The 22470-nt window shown below is 39.3% G+C and overlaps 1 protein-coding gene across 1 annotated transcript in view; it reads right to left on the bottom strand.

Moving 5' to 3' along the window:
- Positions 1 to 22470, bottom strand: part of RNF220 (ring finger protein 220) — a 336566-nt gene that overhangs the window by 109245 nt on the left and 204851 nt on the right. Inside the window, 1 exon segment of the mRNA XM_081322276.1 lies at positions 10450 to 10579. Within this exon segment, the coding sequence (XP_081178402.1) occupies positions 10450 to 10579 (130 nt within the window).

Below are 22470 nucleotides of genomic sequence, written 5' to 3'. Positions count from 1 at the left end.
GGAGACTCTTCTGAATGCCTTAAAGTCAAGGTACATTGGGTCCATAACATTTCTAAACCAAGGACTATCAAAAAAGATCAGATTATTTTGGCATGACTTATTCTTGCTAAACCCATGTTGACTCCTGTCAAAACAAAGCATTTTTCCCTAAATACAAACTGACTGCTTAATAATCTGAGTTTTGCCTCAGTATCAAACTGATCAGGCTGTAATGATTTTGTTTCTCTTTCTTAAAGACAGAAACAAGATTTGCCCTTCTCTAATAGAGAACATTTCTTGGCCCTCTCTTATATGACAACCTTTCAGAAATGTCAAAGTTCCTATTACGCTCCCTTCTTCATTCACTTTTCTCTTCTCAAGTCTAAACACATCCACTTTCTTCAGTCTCTCTTGCTTTTTAGTCTTCCGATCATCCTAGTTGCCCTTACCTAAACCCTTCCGGTCTTTCTGATCTTTCTTAAAATGTTGTGCATTTTAAACAGGATAGTTTCTGTCCAATGCTGACTATTATTTCCTGTGATTTGGAAACCATACTGTTCATGAGCCAAAATGTGTCTTTTTTGTACCTATCTCACAATGCTGACTCATTTTTGACTTGTGGCCCACTGCCATTCCAAAATCTTTTTCACAATCTTTTAATATATTATTACTAAGCCAGATATCCCCCTTCTGTACCTGTGCATTTTGTTTTTCCTAAATAACTTTGTGTTGTCTAGTAAATTTCATTGTTATTTTCAATCCACTTTTTTAATGTAGCAAGAGGCTTTTGAAATTTTTCTTCTACAATGTTAGCCTTCCAATCATGTGTTGTTATCTACAAATTTAATATAAAAGAAGAAGAAGAATCTTGAATGAAAAGAATCTTATGAAGTAACTGGCAGCACACTCGGTGCAAAGCTTCAGTACATACTAACACTAGGTAACTGACCATTTACAAAAGAAGCTTGCACTACTTAAATGAGGCTGTAACTCGAAAAGAGAAAGACTGTGCTGTATGCAGGGGGAAAGACAGGAAAAACTGCTTTGTCCAAGGCCCTTTCAGTGACAAGAATAAAAAATTCTACTCCCGCAGAATTTATCATACACCCATTACAATGTTAATTGGCAAGAGCCAGGAATCAATTAATTCACAAAAAATTAGTTAAAAATTAAGATCAATCATTAAGATGTTTTAAGCAAAGGCCAAATTCTATTAATGGACGTATCTCTTTCTACAGGGATATACAGTATTAAATACTTTCTAAAATTAAAAGCTAATCCTAAAATAATAATAATTACAACTTTTTTTTCTTTTCTTTCTTTCTTTTTTTTTAAATGCTTGTGTTGTTAAAAAACCTGGTTGCCCTTGAGTGTCTTTGGTGAAGCACAGGAGGCCTGTCATCAGCAGGACTGGGCTGAAGACAGATAAAAAAGTATCGACCAGTCGGACACACAGCTTCTACTTTATTGATCAGGCGGGAATTTAACTTGCTGTGCATATCCACAGTGTCAGCAAGGGCCACAGGCGAAATTAAAAGTACTTGGCTTGGAGATGTCGCCATGATATCAAGGGAGGGTGGGGGAGGAGGAATGGGAGAAGAGGCAAGAAAGGGAAGGATGAGCATTTTAAAAAAGCAGATGAGGAAAAAAAATAAAACAGACACTGACGAGAAAAAGATTACTGGATGAAGGAAGATGGGGGCCACCTGGGTTTAATTCTCACTGAATGTAATGCTAGCTAGTCACTGTCTTTTGAGGCCTGCTTAGTTGTCAAGTTGCTTTTAAGGTGAGATAAGATGAGATATTTACCATGTATTTTAATGAGCTTTGTAGAAGAAAAAAGTCCCTCACCCAGATTGTTGGGGGCAATTAAGCTGACTTTGTAATAATGCTGCTTGGGGGGTGTATGAAAGCCCTAATAAGCAGGCATATACATAGAATGAAGGCTACTGCTAAGCTTGTGCCCTGAGTCTTCGGAGAAGGGCAGGATATAAATGGAATTAAAATAAAATAAATAAATAAATAAACATCTCTAATCTAACTCTTATAAAATTCAGTAAAACCTGACTGTTACTTGCTTTGGAGGCCTCTGAGAGCTACCTGGTTAGTTTATAACCTTAGGTATAAATCTAGGAGATCAAGATATGCGACAATAGAAGCTATATGTATTTTATGCACTTCACTTATCCTTTCAGAGGATTGGTAGTATAGTCTGTATAACTTTTAAGAGTTGGCCCCTCTAGAGGATTTTGAAATGTACAGTTGTCAGTAGGAACAGTTAATTATTGAATAATCCAGATAATTCTGTTACACTGCTTATAAGCTGCTTGTAAGGTAAATCTTAATGATCAACATAATTAAGGAGGGCAAAAACACTCCATTTTTTTTCAAATTGGAGGGGTCTTATGAGCCTGATGGGATGCAATGTGCCTGATTTTCTTCTATCTGTTATGTTCTGGCAGTAGTAATGAAATAGTCTACTGACCGTATAATGCAAAAGAAAGAAGCCAGGGGAAAATTACACACTGGATATGGATCAAAAATTGAATCTTCTGAGCAAAATATGGAGAAATAACAAACATAACCCTACAATTACACATTCCTAAGAGAGAGAAAATATTTTGAATAATTAGGCACTTTCCCTTTCAAGAGGGAAATAATTAAAATTCTATTTTCTTTTTAAAACATATTTTATGTAACTTGTACAGCATATGGATGGATGTATTGTATTTACTGACTAAATGATTTATTGCAACCATAGCTGCCTCTTTGCCAAGGAAATTTATAATATAATGCAACAACAAATAAAAGTGAGAGATGACAAAACAGCAGATGAGCAGATTCATTGGTAATCTTTCAAAAAATGATGGCATGAAGATCTGGTCTAGCTTTCATTTCTTCTGCCTATTCTTGGGTTGGCAAATTATATGTAAGGAGGGCATCAGAATGAAGAGAATGTTTTATCTTCTTTCCTGACTGAGAAGTGTATTGGACAACTAGATCCACGGTGACCTAGATTTTTTTCTAGATTACCCTATCTTCATGAGTACAAACTATGAAATATAATGTTTTACTCTTAGTAAAACCCATCACACATCCTGACCATCTTGCCAACCAATGCCAGGTGCTCTATGTGCAAAGATACAAATGTAATATACACATGTTTGTATTCTGCATATTAGAAGCCTGAAAGGCTATTTCCAATTCATTGTTTAGTTTAGAAGAACCAAAATCTGTGGCACAAGGGTTGTTAGGAGAGAGGGAAGACTAGGGACTAGGGATATTTCAAAACTTTGTTCCTATTAATGTTTTTTTTCTTCAATCAAGATACTGAGTTTTGGAGAAGGCATTTCTATTCCCAAATCGCTTTGCCCTAGACCAGTAATTGCTTTATTCCCAAATCCTATCCTAGGCTTCTACCAGGCACAAGCTGCAACTTGGCATTCTGTGGGTTTGAGTAGCAAGGTGGGGAGGGAAAAGGCTGCATGCAAATTTCATTTCTGAGCCACTGGTGCTGTTTCAAGTGCCAGGAGCCTCGGAGCCCCTTCTCAGCATTACATATGTAACAGCCTCATTGAACTTGACATGTCAAATTCAGGCCATTTGTGCAAAATCTCCCTTTAATAATACCGTTTCATTTCACTCAAATGAGACTTGAATGCATGTAAAATGGAAAAGGATATTTAAGCGCTAACATTAGGCAGATGTCTTGCCAGAGGCCGATTGAATATATGAGATTTTGAAGTGGTTAACACGATTTCGCTGCTCCCTCTTAGAATATGTCACCTGCTGGGCGATTCCACCCCCACCTTTTTTTCCTTTTTAAGTGAAGGATATAAATTGAAAGAAAACAAAACTACAAACTTCAGCTTGGAGGCGATTAACTCCATCTATGCTGGCATGTTCTTTTTTTAAAAAAAAAACAAGCTTCCATCTTTTCTATACAAGGCTGTTTAGGAATCTGTATAAAAGTAGCAGCAGAATAGGTGATGGGAAATGTTACTAAGAAAGGTGGGAAGAACTCTTTCAAAATCATATAATTCAGTCTTCTCTATTGGCATGATTTCTGCAGATTAAACCGAAGCTTAAGGAAAAGAAAGGCTGAGCGCACAGGTAAAGCTGTTACAATGCTTAATTAATGAATTGAAGCTTCAATAGGCAACAGCACTCTTCTGTTCTATTTCTACACAATTTATTAGCCGCCTTAACCAGTGAAGCAACTCTAAGCAGTGTACAAAAGAATAAAGATTAAAAATGAAGAAACAATAACATAAAAAGGAAATCTCTCTGAATAGGTGAAGGAACAACAATGCTGAATAAAAAAAATAGCCACTGACCAGCCACAAAATAATGAATTATAAAACTATTCCTGTACTTGAACATTGCACTAAGCATCATAACACAGACCACTGCTAATTTAGCAGGTAAGTAAGAAAAAAATGTACCAAACATCAAAGGAGTTGATACTACAAGCCAACATTAGCTACAGCTGAATTTATTTTTCCCAAATAAAGGGGATATGGCTATTTAAGTAGAGAAATCAGTTGTCCTGGGATAGAATCGATTTGAAAAGAAAAGTGAGTCGACTGAAACAGAACAAACCCAGTTAAAATAGGACCTGTTTAGGACACCATTATATTCTAAATGCCAATGAAGACATAACAGTACAGCCTCATTACGGCTGCTAAGTAGACACAGGCACAGTGTCTAGAAAACACCCAGAACCCTTGAATTCAGTGATGGAAGAAGATGCACAATATAAATAAAATAAGCAAATAAATATAATGCAAACTGAAGCATAATTGTGATCTCTGTGATGTTGACAATTTCACTGAGAAACAGATAAAACATTGAATGCCAGCAACAAGGATGCATGGCTGTAACAAACTCCAGTGCTTTATTGATGTAAATGAAGGTTGTATGCTCAGGAAGATTATCTTTAAATCTCTTTGGCTATGTAAATGAACTTTCAGAAGCAATAAACTATGGTGCAGCTAGTCCTTTTATGGACCTCAAGTTAAATGCTTGTGACCACATCCAAATTGCTCACAAGTGCTACGATCATTCCGGTGCCCACTGATGCTGAATGCACAATATGGGCTGGGACAACATTCTCTGATGGGATGTGTCTCCTCTTCTTCCTCCCACATCTTAATCCCACCAAAGCAAGAACCTCCCTGTTCCATATTACTAAATAGCAGCGGCTGGCCATTTGGGTTACAACTAGATATAGTTGTGATGTTCTGTAGGACTAGGAGTAGGATGACCTGGGTTCAAGTCATTCTTAGCCACCAAAGCTCCCTGGGTAACTGGGTCAGTCATTCCCTAATTCAGCCCAACCTACTTCATGGGATTGTTGCTGTGGGGAAGATGACAAAAAGAGCAGCAGGATATTTATTATTTATTTATTATTTAAATTTATATACCGCCCTATTCCCGTAGGACTCAGGGCGGTTTACAGGGAAAATTAAAATACATAACAACATATGCCACTCTTACCTCCTGAACAAAAAGTGGATATTAGTCCACTAAAGAAACAAATACATTTGTTAAGTTTTATTTGTTTATTATTTATTATTCTTTTTTTCATTACGGGTTGCTTATGGATTTTCTTTTTCTGTACCAGGCTAGAAGGACGGTACCACCATATTGATTAGGAAAAACAACTTTTTCTTTTGCCAGCAGGATACATGCTACCCATGGAAGGTTCAGGAATGGGAACATGTTCTTCTGTCAGTGCAGAAACCCCATTCCCAGGAACCCCAAAGCAGCCTGACATTTAAAGTGGTTTGTTCCTATTACGAGGTTAGGGCAGGGGCTGCTAGCAGGCTGTTGATTAGCCCCTGGGGCCTGATTGATACAGGAGGCCGAAGGCTATCTATTGCAGCAGGGTAGGAGTCATTACTTAATAATTAATAAAGGCTCTGCTATTGCTCTTCCACATGCATACAGCCAGAATAGTCGAGGACTGGGAGTAAGCTGTCTTCCCCTTTTAACTGCCATAGTTATTTAAAGGAATAATGCCATTCTTTCTCATTTGTCAGCTGGACCACAATGGCTCTTGTCAGCCTTTATGATTTAGTGTTTCCTTTCCTTTCCCATTAAACACCATCCTCCCCCCACCCCCACCCGCAAGTGTCCAGCTACAGGCTGCTCTCAGACTGCTCTCCTACAAGGCTTGCCTTGCTGTTTCCATAAGCTCTTTGAGGGCTAATTGCTTCTGTTCATTTACACCTGTTTATTAATTTGCTGTGGCTCTTTATTAAGTGGAATAGAGCCCAAAATTCACTATAAATTATATACACAAGGGAACAGAGTGTTGCATGACTTGGCTGTTGCCCTTTTCTTTTCTCTCCCCTACCCCCATCTAAGAAATGGCAAGTTTGGGCTCAGTACTGGAAACCAAACAGGCAACAGATATGGAGCTTGGATTCAATTGGCTTCAAATTATCTAATGTTTTTACGTTTTCATCCAGTGGTGGGATTCAAATATGTGAACAACTGATTCTCTGTGAGGATGCCGCTTCCGGAAGTCCATTCTGGGCCTGGGCAACAAAAAAAGTAGCTACCAGTTCTGCCAAAGTGGTGCGAACCAGCTGAATCCCACCACTCCTTTCATCCATTAAGACACTTTTTTTTACTGTGGAGTCCTTGGTGCTCTCTGAGATTGGTGGAGAAGTGATGGAGTTGAAGTTGCTGGAACCTTGGAGGACATTGGCCACGTTATACTGGAATTTAATATAATGCAAACACTAGCAACAGAAAACAATCCAACCAGTGTCTTGAGCTTCAAAAGAGCTGACTTTAACAAACTCAGAGAGAACCTAGGAAAGATCCCATGGATGAAAATCCTAAAGGGGAAAACAACCCAAGAAGCATGGGAAATTCTGAAAAATGCGATCATAAAAGCCTAGACCAGCACAATACCACTGAAAAAAACAACAACAAGAAATTCAAGAAGAAACCAGCATGGCTGCATAAAGATTTCTCTGACAAACTGAAAGACAAAAAAGACAAATATAAAAAATGGAAAAGGGGGCACATAACTAAGGCCAATTATCAGTAGCCAGTCAGAATATGCAAAGATATAGTCAGGAAAGCAAAGGCTCAGAATGAACAAAGACTTGCAACAGAAATCATGGATAATAAAAAAAGTTTCTTCCAACATATTAACAAGAAAAAAGTCAAGGAAACTTTAGGTCCATGAAAGAGAGAAGATGGCAAGAAAATAACAGGCAACAGGGAGAAAGCAGAGCTGCTTAACTCATACTTTGCATCAGTCTTCACACAAAAAGAAACTATAGCCCAACATACCAAAAAAACACTGCAAAAGACAAATTAAAAACAAAAATTAAAATAAGCAAGAAAATGGTAAGAGAACACCTATCCAACCTTGACGAATATAAATTACCGGGGCCTGACAGATTACATCCCAGAGTTCTGAAGGAGCTGGCAGATGTTATCTCAAACCATTTCACCACATCTATCAAAAATCCTGGAGCATCGGGGAAGTAATTGAGGATTGGAAAAGGGCTGATATGGTTCCCATCTTCAAGAATGGGGGGAAAAACGGACCCAGGAAACAACAGACCAATCAGTTTAACATCAATACCTGGGAAGATCCTAGAAAAGATAATCAAAAAACAGATCTGCAAACAACTAGAAGCAAACAAAGGTATAACCAGTAGCCAGCACAGGTTTGTTAAAAACAGATCACGCCAAACCAATCTTATTTCATTTTTTGACAAAGTGACTAAACTAATAGATCAGCGAAATACTGTGGACGTAGTATACTTAGACTTCAGTAAGGCATTTGATAAAGTAGACCACAACCTACTCCTTGGTAAGCTAGAAAAAAGGTGGAATAGACAACATCACCACCAGATAAATCTGTAGCTGGCTGGCAAACTGTACTCAACGACACTACATCCACATGGAGAGAAGTAAACAGTGGGGTGCCACAAGGTTCCGTCTTAGGCCCAGTACTCATCAATATCTTCATCAATGACTTAGATGAAGGAATTGAAGGGGAACTCATTAAATTTGCAGATGACACCAAACTGGCAGAAGTAGCCCACACCCCAGAAGACAAACTCAGGTTCCAAAAAGATCTTGACAAACTTAAACAATGGGCCCTATCCAACAAAACGAGTTTCATTGTGGAGAAAAGCAAAGTTTTACATTTAGGCAGGAAAAATCAAAGGTAAAAGTATGGATTGGGCGAGACCTGGCTTAAAAAGAGTAACTGAGAGGGACCTTGGAGTCCTAGTGGACGATCACTTAACCATGAGCCAGCAGTGTGCAGCAGCAGCCAAAAAACTTAATACAATCCTGAGTTGTATAAACAGAGGCATAGAAACAAGATCACATGAGGTATTAGTACCGCTTTATAAAACCCTAGTAAGACCACACCTGGAATACTGCAGCCAATTTCGGTCACCATATCACAAAAAAGATGCTGAGAGTTTGGAAAAAAAATCCAGAAAAGAGCAACTAAGATGATCAAAGGCCTGGAGACTAAAACATACGAAGAATGGCTGCAGGACTTGAGTTTGGCTAGTCCAGGGGTAGGCAACCTCGGCTGACTCAGGAATTCTGGGAGTTGAAGTCCATGAGTCATAAAAGAGCCGAGGTTGCTTACCCCTGGGCTAGTCTAAAGAAAAGAAGAAATAGGGGAGACGTGATAGCTGTATTCCAGTATTTAAGGGGCTGCCACAAAGAAGAGGGGATCACATTATTCACCAAAGCACCAGAGGGCAGGACAAGAAACAATGGTTGGAAACTGATCAAAGAGAGAAGCAACCTGGAATTAAAGAGAAGCTTCCTGACAGTGAGGACAATTAACCAGTGGAATAGCTTGCCCCCATTAAATCGTGGGTGCTCCATCACTGGAGATTTTTAAGAAGAGGCTAGACAGTCACTTGTCTGAGATGGTACAGTATAGGTTCTCCTGCTTGAGCAGGGGGCTGGACTAGAAGGCCTTCAAGGTCCCTTCCAGCTCTTTTCTATTCTAAATAGTTTTCTTGCAGACATTTTGTTATCAAACTAGGTAACATCATCAGTGCCACAAAAAAACATCCAAGTTCAGAGAGTACAGAGGACCATGCAGTTCAACCTTGAGCTACAAATATTATTTTCAATCAACACCTTGTTTTACCTTGAGAACAGACCTTGGACCAGGTTAAACTCCTTTTCCAAACTCTCACAGTGATGGTCTTTTGGGGTATTGGGGCTCCAGGTTTCCTGCCATTCCCAACCACCTGATGACTTTTCTTTGCTTACTGCTCCCACCTCCCTGATCTCTTTCTTTACTACCTTTTAATCATGATGGAATTCATTAATGAATGAAATAAACACACTCTCTCTCTCCCAGGTTGCAGTTTTATTGAGACAAGGACAGGAATCTGTTGCAGTGGTTTCCTAAATAACTGCTAACAGTTAAAATTCAATTAATTTTTTAAACAGGACTTTTGCTATGCTAGTGAGAAAGCAAAAGGCAACTAAAAACTTGATTCAGAGCAGAGAATAAGGGAGGGGGGAGGGAGGGAGGGCTCTGACTTTGTGTTCAAATACTTAATCTCTTCTCTACTTTCTTAGTTGTGAGACATCCAAGAAAATGATGCAGTTGTTTATAGGAGTCCATGAAAAAAATAGCATTAATGTGTTTCTTTTTCTTACTTTTTATCTGCCTTCTTAAAGGATTTTAATAAAAATTATATGTAAGAATGTGCCTAGTCCATGAAAGGAGAAGTTGGAGTGACATCGATTCCTGACCAAGGTTCCCAGGAAATATTGTCTTCCAAAAGACAGAATTTCTAAACTTTCAGTGTTAATCCCAAAGCTTAAGTTAGGATGGAACTAATAAGAAGTCAAATATATCCTGAAAGCAGATCTACCATGGAGAATTGGTATACAATTCTCATCAGCAGGCATGCTGGTAGAGTTGGCTGATGGAATATCTTATTTTGGTAGATCTTTGGGGCTGAGAAAGTAAGTTCATAAAAAAAGGATATACAGGTGATGTAATAAGAAAAAAAAATCCCTAATACATTAAAGCAGGGGTGTCAAACTGCCAGCCCGCAGGCCGGATGTGTCATGGCAAAACCACGCCCACCCCATTGCTGGCAATGGAAAAAAAGTTGAGATACATCACGACACGTCACGTGACGTTGCGAGTTTGACACCCCTGCATTAAAAGGTTTTACATTCTTCACCAAGAGAGAATAGAATATAAAGAATGATCTCATTGGCTATAAAAGAAAGATCTTCAGTTTAATAGATCTAGGGCAGGGGTAGGCAACCTTGGCTCTTTTATGACTCATGGACATCAGCTATGCTGACTCAGGAATTCTGGGAGTTGAAGTCCATGAGTCATAAAAGAGCCGAGGTTGCCTACCCCTGATCTAGGGCTAAACTCCATATGATTCTGGTAGGACAGGACAGGTCAGAGAGCAAAGTTGCTGTCCTTACCTGATATTCAGCTGTGTTAACTTCTCCAGCTCCTGCTCCATATGCTCCTGCAGCTCACCTGGACGAAGCAAAACCTGACAAATAGGGCAGATAGGAGCTTGGCTGTCAAAGAGTGTTGCCTTCTTCTTGCCTGTAGGGAGACAGAGAGCATAGCTTTGAATTTCTTACATCCAGAGTATTCACTTCCTATGCCTTGTATAACATAAATATTTATCCACAAAGAAACTTTCTGTTATTTATTAAGGAGCCAGAGTATAGCTACTACTTATTTTGCATACCAACCTTGTTTTTATTTCAGTAGTGCCTTCCACTCTGCTTAGCTAAGATCAATGTGGAATTTCCTGTTTTCCCAGTGGTTCTAACTTGCTGTTGTAGCTAACCTGAACCCTGGTTTAAGTTTAGACTAGAGCAGGAATGTCAAACTACCGTCCTGCAGGCCGGTTGCATCATACGGAAGCCGAGCCCACCCAGCTCCGGCATTGCAAAAAAAGTCATGATACATCACAACACATCATGTGATGAGGCGAGTTTGACACCCATGGACTAGAGTTTCTTTGAAGTCAAGGTAGGATTATCGGAGAGGAATGATAGGCTAAAGAAAAGTTCAGTGTTCCACTATGTAATCTATCTAATAAGCAGAAAAAGGTAAGTGTCATGGTTCCGACAGACAGAGACGAATAAAGCAGTACTCCTCAAAAAGTGTTTATTAGTTACAAAGTATCAGCACGGTCAAAAGTGAAACCAAGTCTGGATACACAAGCAACAATTCCCCAATACAAAGTTAAATGTCCCACTCACAAAAGCTATGTAAGCAACTACGTTCCCCAATATGGTTATTTGGTGGGCTTTTTATGAAACACCCAGTCGCTAGTCTTGGGAGCAGCCAATGACCTTGGTTCCCATGGGAGAAAAGATTATTTTGACTAGTGAAGCACCAGGGCAACCCCCCTACCTCCGTTCTATGTGACAACCTAGAATGAGAAGGAAAATGGCTGCAGCCATGCTCATTTGTAGAGTTGACAGTAAGTTCAAGAACAGTTATTCTTTACATATGTGGAAATTCATCTCTGGGGACAGAGCACCATAACATATTTAATATTTTTTAATTTGGTTTTTTTTTAACTTTTGTATGGTGGATTTTTTAATTTCCTGTAAACCGCCCTGAGTCCTCAGGGAATAGGGCGGTATATAAATGTTACTAAATAAATAAATAAATAAATAAATATTTGAGGGCAAAGTGGCATAATATTGTGGGAACTGATACCACCCAAAAACCAGACTCCATGAACTGCAGAGTGTCATTTAATATACAGTGGTTTTCCAACAGGAATATAATTTTCTTATAACATGATGGGAAATACTTGGCTCTCTGGCTGATTTCAAAAGCTCTCTATAAGTGATCAATTCAGACTCCCAATAAGAGTTAACTGTCCCTTCCCTATTGCTCTATCTCAGTGATTCTCAAATGGTCTACTACAATCTCCCCATATTCACCAAGTGCAATCTGCTCGCCTACATTCTCATATTCATCTCTCTTCCAGTTAGTTGGGCAAAGCTTACTCACTGCCTCAGCTCTCATCTATCTGCTCACTGCAAGTCAGCTGGCCAAATCAGAATGTGCTCACTACCTCAGCCACCAACAAACCACTGATGAAGAGCTTGGAGGTTGGCTAATGCCGGCTGGTGGCCCCCAGGGGGAGGGCCTTCTCTGTGGGCACCCCGGCTTTATGGAATCAACTGCCGGTTGAGCTCCGGATGGCACCGGATCTTCGTTCCTTCCGGCGCGGGTTAAAGACCCATTTATTCGAACAAGCTGGCCTGGCCTGATGGGGGAAATGTTAGGGTTTTAATGTTTTTTATATTTTGATTGTTTTAATTTGGGCAACAATTTAATCCTTTTTAACTTTTGTACTTCTATTTATATGCCCTGTTCACCGCCCTGAGTCCTTCGGGAGAAGGGCGGTATAAAAATTCAATTAAATAAATAAATAAATAATGGCAGTTATAATCAGAACTGGAAAAGGGTGCATTGAGATAAGCATTGAAGGAGCTACGTGTGTAGTAGATCCCTCTCATGCACGTGAAATAAGTTTTGTCTGAAGGCAAGGTCACATAGTGCTTTATTCAGAGAAACGTTTGCAGTAAAAAAACCGCTGCCTACTTGCAGTTCAGCCCTGAAGCAAGGTGTGACAATTGTGAACAAGATCAAATAACAATTTTTCAGCTCGTGCCTTTTCAACATGCCATAAGTAGAAATAAGTAGCGAATACTGAACCCTGCTTCTTAAGCAGTAAATAAATGCTTGTTTTGGTTTTTGAAAATTGTATTCTTAATTGTGCTCTGATGCTCTTAAAAATTAACTTGAAGGGAGTGCTATCTTTTACTAATGTGGGTGATCCTCTGCTTTTCCTCAATGTTTATTTCGTGGTTAATGACTGCAGAAAAAATTGTCCAAAGCAAAGAGAATATCAAAGAAAAAATGTGTGTGTGTATAAGAGAAGGAATGAAAAATGCCATAAGAAAAAAAAGTATTTGTGTAATTTATTTGCCACCTTAATTCCTAAATTCCTATCCATATTCACTTTTGCCTATGGTTCTATGTGCTGCTTGCTTCATCTGTACAGGAATATAATCTTTGAAACAAAATACAATTGCTCACCTTAGCTTTACAGGAGTACTGAATATATACTATTATGCATATTCATATGATGCAAAGGAACATATGCATAAAGCTTTGCTGTAAGTAGAAAATTCATTTTGTATAAAATAGCTTTGAAAGTGAGAATGTCCAATAACAGTATATTTTACCCAGCAGCATTAATCTAAACTTTCAACTGTAAACCCCATTGATCACTCTGGTTGAAACCAACCTTAAAAAGAACTAAGACTAATGTTCTCTCTCCTGTTGAATTGAATGTGAAATTTAAGTCATATAGTTTGAATTAAGGCACCTCATTCCAGTTCAATGTGGAGATGAACAGTGATTCCTATTATTGTAGAAGCAAAGCTGAGGACTTAGGAAGCTTCCAGAAAAGAAATTGGACATCTTGAGTTCTATGAAAGGTTTGAAGTGATTAATAAAATACACATGATGTTTAGGGAAAAAAATACCATTCATACTTGCACTGCTCAAATGCTCAAGCACACGTATTTTAATATTCTTGCTATCCTGATCTAAAGGTATCCCTTGACTTACGATTGGTCATTTAGCAATCATTTGAAGTTCCAGTGGAGCTACCAGGAGAGTACTTACAAGCCAGATTAAAAGTTCTGATAGTCGTTCCCCCTGCGGCCATGAGATTTCACTTCGGGTGTTCACAACCAGGCTGCATTTACAGTTGTTTGCAGTGTCTTGTTTTATCATAAAAAAACCCCCAGCATTTATTGCTGGTATTTGACAAAACAGCATCATTGGCTTGCTTAATAACTGAGGATTTGCTTAATAACTGCAATGATTTGCCTAAGTACTGTTGCAAAAAAAGCTTGTAAAATCAGATTAGTCATGTGATCAACTCCTTTCATGACTATCTTGAGTTATGGCCATGATGAGCAGGCTCCATTAAGGTTGAGGATTACCTGTATGTGATGAATTGCTGCTAGAAATTTACCTTGATTGTATCTTTCTTCTGAGAGAAAAAAATAACACTAATAAAACAAAAAATGCAATTCAAGGTGCTGGTTGTCACCTTGACCATAAATTCCTCCAGTTACGTGAAGAACTGACTATCTTTTCCCAAGAGTCTCTACCCATCTGATTCATTCTAGTCGATTGAACATGCTGCAGATCCCGTCAGCCAAACAGTGTTGCCGGCAGGGACTAAAAGACTTCCCTTTTCTGCACAAGCCCGTTCTGTGGAATATCTTTCCCCTGGAAATTAAAATGGCCCCAATCCTGTTTGCCTTTCATAAGGATTTAAAAACCTGGCTGCGATTCTGAGCTGGGGCATTGAATGTGTTAAATGCCCTGCTTCTTGGCTTTATGTTAACTGGTTGACTATCTCAGCTGCTGTGTATATGTATTTTGGATGTTTTTATTGTTTTTAAATGATTTTTACTGTTTTTTTAGTTTTGGAGTCGTAAGCCACCTGGGGTCATTGATTGAGATGGGCAGCTATACAAATTGAATAAATAAATAAAAATCCCAAATCTGAGTTGAAGAAATGAGTGAATTTTGTAATGTTTTGAATCATTTCTGAAACACATTACTGTTCTTACATAGCAGAATTGAAATATGTGGGCTTAGGTTCCTATGATTAAAAATCTCTTTGAGACTCTGTTACTTGTCCTGGTCAAGGGCCATTGTAATAACAGTGTCCTGTAAATACAACAACAAACTTTAAAGCATGTAATAAACCCACAAAGAGCCACAAGGCCATTCATCTGATCCATTGTTGTGTTAGTTGCTGTAGTCATCAGAGGGTGCTGCAAACACAGTTCTTACGGATGGCTAGAAAGGAGAATACTTTATAGTTTGTTAGTGACATCTATTGTGGAGCGCTCCTACTGGAATATTTATGTATTAGACATGGATCAAATTGGTTAAATCTGTACAAGAGGCAATAATGCACCATAAAGCAGATTGTGTGCAATGTGGCCTTCCAATCAAAAGCCCAAATGTGCCATTTTATGACCGGAAGCTAGCAAAAAAAAAAAAAGCAGAGCCCAGTTAAATGAATCCTGTTAAAAGGAGTAGAATTTCCCCAAGGGAGAAAATGTTGGCACACACACTTTGCTTGGGTGATATAAAGGGGTGTAAAGAGAAGTGTTGTAAAGGAAGGAACAGCTGCTGTAATATGCTTTAACATGAGCAATAGGGAAATAAGTCTGGAAATAAGCTGCCTTTTGCTAGCAATTATCTAATTAGGATGTCATACCTCCAGGCATATTGTACATTTTAATTTCAAGATCCCTGCTTTAGGTTTCTCCTTTTACTGTCAACCTACCAGCTATCTTTTCCTTTCATATTGATGAGAGGATCTAGGATGGTCCCTTCCCTTCCCCATAGCTGCCAAGAGGATTTGAATAACTGAGTTCTTGGGAGAAGCAGGAAGACATCTTAGTTCAGGATGAAGCGGGGAGCAGGAGGGAAGCCCTAAGCCCCGTTTTCCTTTTGAAATTCAAGCACTGTATTCTTTCAAAAGGGACATGGTGGCTCAGTGGGTTAGGACGCTGAGCTTGTCGATCAGAAGGTCGCCGAGTGCTGCATAACAGAGTGAGCGCCTGTTACTCGTCCCAGCTTCTGCCAACCTAGCAGTTCAAAAGCACATAAAAATGCTAGTAGAAAAATAGGGACCACTACGGTGGGAAGGTAACAGTGCTCCGTGCGCCTTTGGCGTCTAGTCATGCCAGCCACATGACCACGGAGACGTCCTCGGACAAGCGCTGGCTCTTCGGCTTTGAAACGGAGATGAGCACCGGCCCCTAGAGTCGGAAATGACTAGCACGCATGTGCGGGGGAACCTTTACCTTTACCTTTTATTCTTTCAAAGCAATGGGGAAGGAGACAAAGGAGAGCTCCCTAAAGTCAGATTCCTCCCCCCCCATATACACCTGCTTTATTCCTGGCCAATATGCAACACACCTGAGGAAGATAAGTAGCCTGTCTTCATCACTCTCTGTGACTCTCCCATATCCATTGTTGCTTTTCAACCACAGCCAGGGCAAAACAATCCTCCCACTTTGACTGGAAGGTGAACAGCCCCAACTTCCTCTTGGAGCTTTTCCACTTTTGTGTGGTCAAGGTCCAAAATAACCTAAGAAAGTCCCCCCCCCCCCGCGACTGCTACTATATTTAACCATAGTCCCCATTTGTGTAACAATGCTGGTGTCTGAGCTCTCCCTCCTAAAACAAACACACAGCCTTTGAGCAACACGGGAAATCCTGCTGGATCCCTGCTGCAGTCTGGATGCCTGGACAGATAAACATGCAGAGCGATCTCACTGTCTCCTTCCCACAGCACTGCTAGGAAAGCTTCTCTGGGTTGCATCACTATCCATCACCACTAGATGTGATCTTGAGCTGCCACAGCACGCATAAATAACTCAATTCTGTTTTGTGGTTTCGATTAGTCTCTGCTGCATCTCCTCCTAGCGAAAATCTTGTTTTTCCAGCTTTGATTGTTTTAAAGTCATGTGTATCCTAAGAAGGGCAATTTGCCATTGAAACACACACATGTACACGCACACCCAGACTTTTAAAAGTAGAACAAAATGCCCTGCAAGACAAATATTTATGGTTTGTGGGTTTTTTTTAACCAAACTGCACATTTACTTTTAACTTGCTGATTATCAGATGGACAGCAGGGGGCACTATTAAAACAAAGCTAGTTAACAATTGGTGAAGGCTTAACTGAAACAGTAACCCATTAAAACGCCTGTCATTTGCCAACCTTAGAACTAAATAGACTTTAAGATCATTTAATTTATGTGAGACAGAGAGGAAAAGACTGCAATTCATTCAATGGAGGAAACAGGATCCATTTCGATATTACACTCCTAACGCTGTAGTACTAAAAGTCATCCTGATCCAAAATATAATAAGCTCTGCATCAAGACACCTCTCACAAAGCAGCCACTGGGAATATTTTTCCACATCTCCCCAATTTATGTCTTCTAATGGCCCCGGTGAAAATGAGAAAAGCAGCTGAGAATGTGATGCCCGGCAACTAGCCCCACTGCCTGATGTGTGCCAAGTCTGAGTCTACCACCTCACCCCAGAGTTCCCCCACCCCTCCATTTTAGCCAAGGCTGCATCCTCCAAATGGCCCCTTTCAAGTTTTGTTTTTTGGGCAGCTGTGTTTGTATTTGCTTGGCCTCCGTGCCTGCCCTTCCCTTCCCTCTGGCCCCTTGTAACTCAGCAGGGTTCGCCTTCAGTGTTTACCCTCCTTGGCACTGCTGTCTGTCCCCTGCAGCCTTGGCTTGCTAATGCTGCAGAGATGAAAAGGGCCAGCCACATCCCTCTCTTGTGCGTGCAGACTTTCCTGGGCTCCAAAAAAATGTTTCCTTCTAAGGGTTTGAAACTAAGTATTTCCTGTTCAGAAAGGGCAGTGGGGGAGAGAACATTGACACAGACATCACAAAATCAGTCCTGTGAAATGAAATATCTTCACACATCATCCCTCGCTAGATCTGTACGACAGGGAAACATACATACCTAGTAATCTCTTGTAGTAGCCTGTGAATTCAACAGCTTTGTCACCTCCCCAGGAATTACCTCTGGGCATGTTCACACATTTAGGTTGAATAAGGATATTTGTAAAGTTGTAACCTGACCCAATGGTCTTTTTGTCCTTTTTACTTCTGATACCAACCAAAAATGTGGCGATTCCAGAATTATATATATATATATTGAGGACCCAGATTGTTGGGGGCAATTAAGCTGACTTTCTAATAATGCCGCTTGGGGGGTGTATGAAAGCCCTAATAAGCAGGCATATACATAGAATGAAGGCTACTGCTAAGCTTGTAAGCCGCCCTGAGTCTTCGGAGAAGGGCGGGATATAAATGGAATTAAAATAAAAATAAAATAAAAATATTGTAAAGGGCACATGAGGCTTGTCCAGGGAATAGATTTTCAGATTAAAGTTAGCATTGAAAGAGGGGTGGAACAGCACCCCCCCTCCCCCCCAAAAAAGAGAATAATTTCTGAACTCACTGAAGAGTCAGTTTTCAAGTATGGAGCAAATTCTCAGCAATGAAGAGTTTGAATAGGAGTACGCTATTTAAAGGCCAAGACTAGCACTAGGCTTAGAACAAATGTGTACTAAAACTGCACTCTGCACATACACAATTAACTCAGTCAACTTACATCAGGCTATAATTCAAACTGAAGCATTGTTCAAAACAACCCCCCTTATTATGATGTCTTGTTCTCATATAACAATCCTATAATGTGGTTCTTCATTTAATGTGATGTATTCTTCATTTAGTGTGATATGTTCACTAAAGTTTGTTGGTCACGTGGGTTTTTCTTTGGGAAGGATCCATCACATTAAACCAAAGAAGAAACCATATTATTAATTAGCATTATGATTGAGCATGGATGTTGTAAAAGTTCTAACCTCTCTCTCTCTCTCTCTCTCTCTCTCTCTCTCTCTCTCTCTGGGTATATGTGCCCTTACATATATAGTTTTGTAGTATTACTTTTAAATTATTTTCTTTTTTCTATTAGGTTATGTTTCATTCCTATTCTCTTTGTTCTGTTTTATTAAATAATGGGGGGAAACGCTAAGGACATCTCTCTTTTTAGGACACAAATATTTATAGGGGCTCTTTCCACTCTCTGCCAAATCAAGACTTATGAAGGAATGCTGCAACTCTGTGGGACACTACAATTTTAATGTTTAAGGAAATAATCTGTCATGTTCAGATACAGACGAAAAGGCAGTGCTTCAAGACAAGGGCACTACGTTTCATGATAAAAAAACAATTTGTAGGTGCTTTACATCAAAGCAATCTGATCACCAATATTTTGTAATATACCCTTAATTTTCAGAAACTATGGCAGCCTTCCAGTCAAGCAGTAATCAAGTCAATTTAACTCTCGGATTCTTATTTCATAATACCGTAAGTGTGTCAGACCTACTAAACCTAATCAAATAATTTACCACGATTCATCCCAAATAAATGAGCAGCGTCCCCCACCCTCAACTCAGACCTGTTGCTTGACAAGCAGCTCAGGAGACTGGAAGCAGAAACATAACCAAAATGCTGACAAAGCCTCGGGGCTTGTAATCAAATTCCTGAAGTTTATATGGCGGTTACTTTCCCTGCTGATTGTAGACCCCTGTTGTTATTTCTAAATTGATAGCAGGTATCTGTTGTTGTGACAAAGTACCTTCCCTTCAGCTGAAAAAAATACTTATACAGTATTGGGAAAAGTCCATATTAACTTCGGAGCAGCCCAAAAATATTGGTTTAGCTCAATGAGACTTAACCACTACCAGTCCATCTGACAGTAAAGGAGCAGCTATATAATAATGTGATTTTCATTTCCATACTACACCATTATATTCTGTTTGTTAAACAAGAGTTTTTCCCCAGAGAATGATGGAATTATTCAGGCTCCTAGACCTAGACCTCACTTAAGTAATCCATGTTCTAATTTAAGCCAGAGACTGAAGAAAAAAGGGGTAACAAAATGCTTGGTTGCTTCAACAATGTTCTCTGAGCTCTTTTACAGTGTATGATAATTCTCTGTTTACCATTTCACATCCAAAGCATAATGCTGTGGACAGATCTCAAAATAAAGATAATTGCGAGACAATGAAGAACATTTTTTCTGGGGATAAAATACTTCATCCGAAAGAGCTCAGGAAGTGAAAGAGAGATGGTCAAATTTCACTGACTTAAAGCTGGGTAAGCTAGATCATATCCCCGTCAAAACAAGTCAATTATTATCTCACACAATTTAATCAGCTTACAACGTAGACACATAAAGTTAAAAAGTATTAAGAAGCTACCTAGCTAAATTCTTCCTTGTCAGGTAGAATAGTGTAAGTGTTAAAACTTGCTTCCCCTGAAGCACAATTTCCTTTTTTTTTTTTTCAGACTCAGATCCATCTTGACCAATGGTCCAGTGACAAATGCAATCTCATGAAAGATTTTTACAATGCTAAATAACATAAAGAAGAGAAGAGTCCCCAAGGAGACCTCAATAATCTCAAGCTCTGATGAGTTGTACTACCTCAACCCTCAACTCCTTACAGGATTAATGCAGCCCTGTAAAAGATGGCAGCTGGTTGCTTCAAGATTCTCTTTGGAATAATCTAGTCTACTCTAAAGCAGGCAAACAATAAATAAGCAAAAAAGAAAAAGAAAGAAACAGGAATCCTTTATGGATTAGCTATTCCCATACTGTTTTACTATTTTCATCATATGTGTGGATCAAATAAAATATCTGAACATGAGGTAAAAGGTCACAAAATTTAGATACGTGTTTAATATAAAATCTTTTATAATTATTCTCTACTATTTAAATATTGGCATGCCGTATATCATATCACAAAGTATATCTAAATATTTATAGAAAAAAACGCCTGCAGGCAATATAAAACCTGGTGCTTCAATTACCAAGTCCTCTTTTTACTTTTTGTGATAGTTTGCTTGACTACTAGGCAATGCATTATAGTATGGTTTTAATTCATAGGACTCAGACACTGAAACTTATGGCATCTATTGAGATACTTCCTGATTTCTCTCATAATTCAGGCAATCAGCAAATTGCACTGATATTTCCGAAAAACTAGCCTGATATAAAGTATTATCAGAAGCCAAGTAGTATCTTTTTAGTTTCAGGAACCACATATATCAGATTGCACTGAGAAAATATCTGTAATGTTTAGGCAGCGTTAGAGAGTTGAGCTAAACACTTTAAGAAACACAGATATCATGTTCTTTTTGACAACTTCAGGAACTAATTTATTGACTTGTAACCAGTCATGTAGTCATGTCAAAGCATAAGCTAAAGTATAATACAAAGAAGTAGAAAGAGAACTTCACACCAGGATGCCATTTTCAGCGGCATACCCCTGTTTTTCATAACCCACAGTTACCCTTACATATATTTAACATAAATAATAAAACAAATATCTCTGGATTGTGTGTGGATGCCTTCCAGGCACCTGATGAATTCCATGGCCTCCACCAAGTCTATATTCCATCTCAAGAAAACTGGAAACTGAGTCCCTTGCTCCCAATTCTGAGCCCACAGCGCCCATCCTCAGTAAGAGCAAGATGGATTGAACCGGGCAATAATTTAAGAAACTGAGCGAGTCTGTACATCCAATCACTTAACAAATCAGGAGAAAGGGAGAGAGGAGGAAGGGGGGAAGGGAAAAGAAGTGAAAAGGCCGTGCAGGGAAATGCATCACAATTACTGTCTAGTCTCTAATGAGGGGCCTGTCAGGAGGCTGTCATCCTGCGGAAAGCCACCTACTCAGAGAGATTCAATAAAAAAAGTAGCAGAGAGATAAAAAAGAGATATATTTCAACCCCTGCTAATATTCTTTTCATTTGTCCCAGCACAAAATAAGATACTGCACTTAACCAGCTCGGTTAAAATGAAAGGGGGAGGGGGGCTGCGTTGATCAATACCGCTAAAAGCTGGGCGACACAGTGATGGAGTGCAATTTTTTTGTCTGTGCTAAAGCCTAGTAGAGGGCCAGGCTATGTAATTTATGATTTGCACGCACGCCAGCTAACTAGAGGCTGACAAGACAATGAATTCTCAATGAGAAGGAAGAAAGGAAGAAGACATTGTAGCATAGATGCGAAAGAAAGAACTGTAGACACCATTTGCATCTTTCATCATTTATTTCTAGGTTCGCCTGGCCTATCAAGAGTGAAGGGAATTGGTATCCACCCAGAACCTCAGCGGAATAGGAATGAACAAATCACCTAAACTTTGAGACAAACATCCTGCACTGGTTTCCTCATATTTGTGATCCCAGATAATTGATATGTGTTATTTCATTATCGATAAGAAATGAGAGCTTTGAGGAAGACTGAGTGCACTAATCTTAACTTTAAAGGGTTGGAACTGGTTTGATTCTTGTTCTTATATCTATCTTCCAGGAAAAAGCTGATTGTGGACCACAGTTCATAACCTTTAGATACGTGTCCCTCTTTTATATTTCCATTCTGATGCACATTGCACACTGCACAAGCTAGTTAAAAATCCAAGTAATGTCAAATGCTTTTAGATGGAAAATAAGCAATAGCTTTTTTTCTCAGAACTTTCCTGAACTCTCTCTGATTGGATAGATAGGATTCTACTGATCTGGCAGGAACATCCTTGTAGGAGCCGATTTTATCAGAACTCAGAAACCAAGCAAGTTTGGTTCTCTTTAGCCCCGGGATGGGAAACTTCCACAATAAAAGGGCTACAGGCAGGCGGGCTAGCTATTACTAGTTTTTCTGATTATTACTGATGTGCAAGATCATAGTTTATTCAGTGATTGCATCATCCAAAATGCTAAGGCAAATGCAAAGAAAATGGTGGAGAAAGTCAGTTAACAGAAG

Source organism: Vipera berus (genome assembly GCF_964194415.1).
Source record: "Vipera berus genome assembly, chromosome: 3".
Taxonomy (NCBI): Eukaryota; Metazoa; Chordata; class Lepidosauria; order Squamata; family Viperidae; genus Vipera; species Vipera berus.
This window is presented reverse-complemented; position numbering and strand designations above follow the sequence as displayed.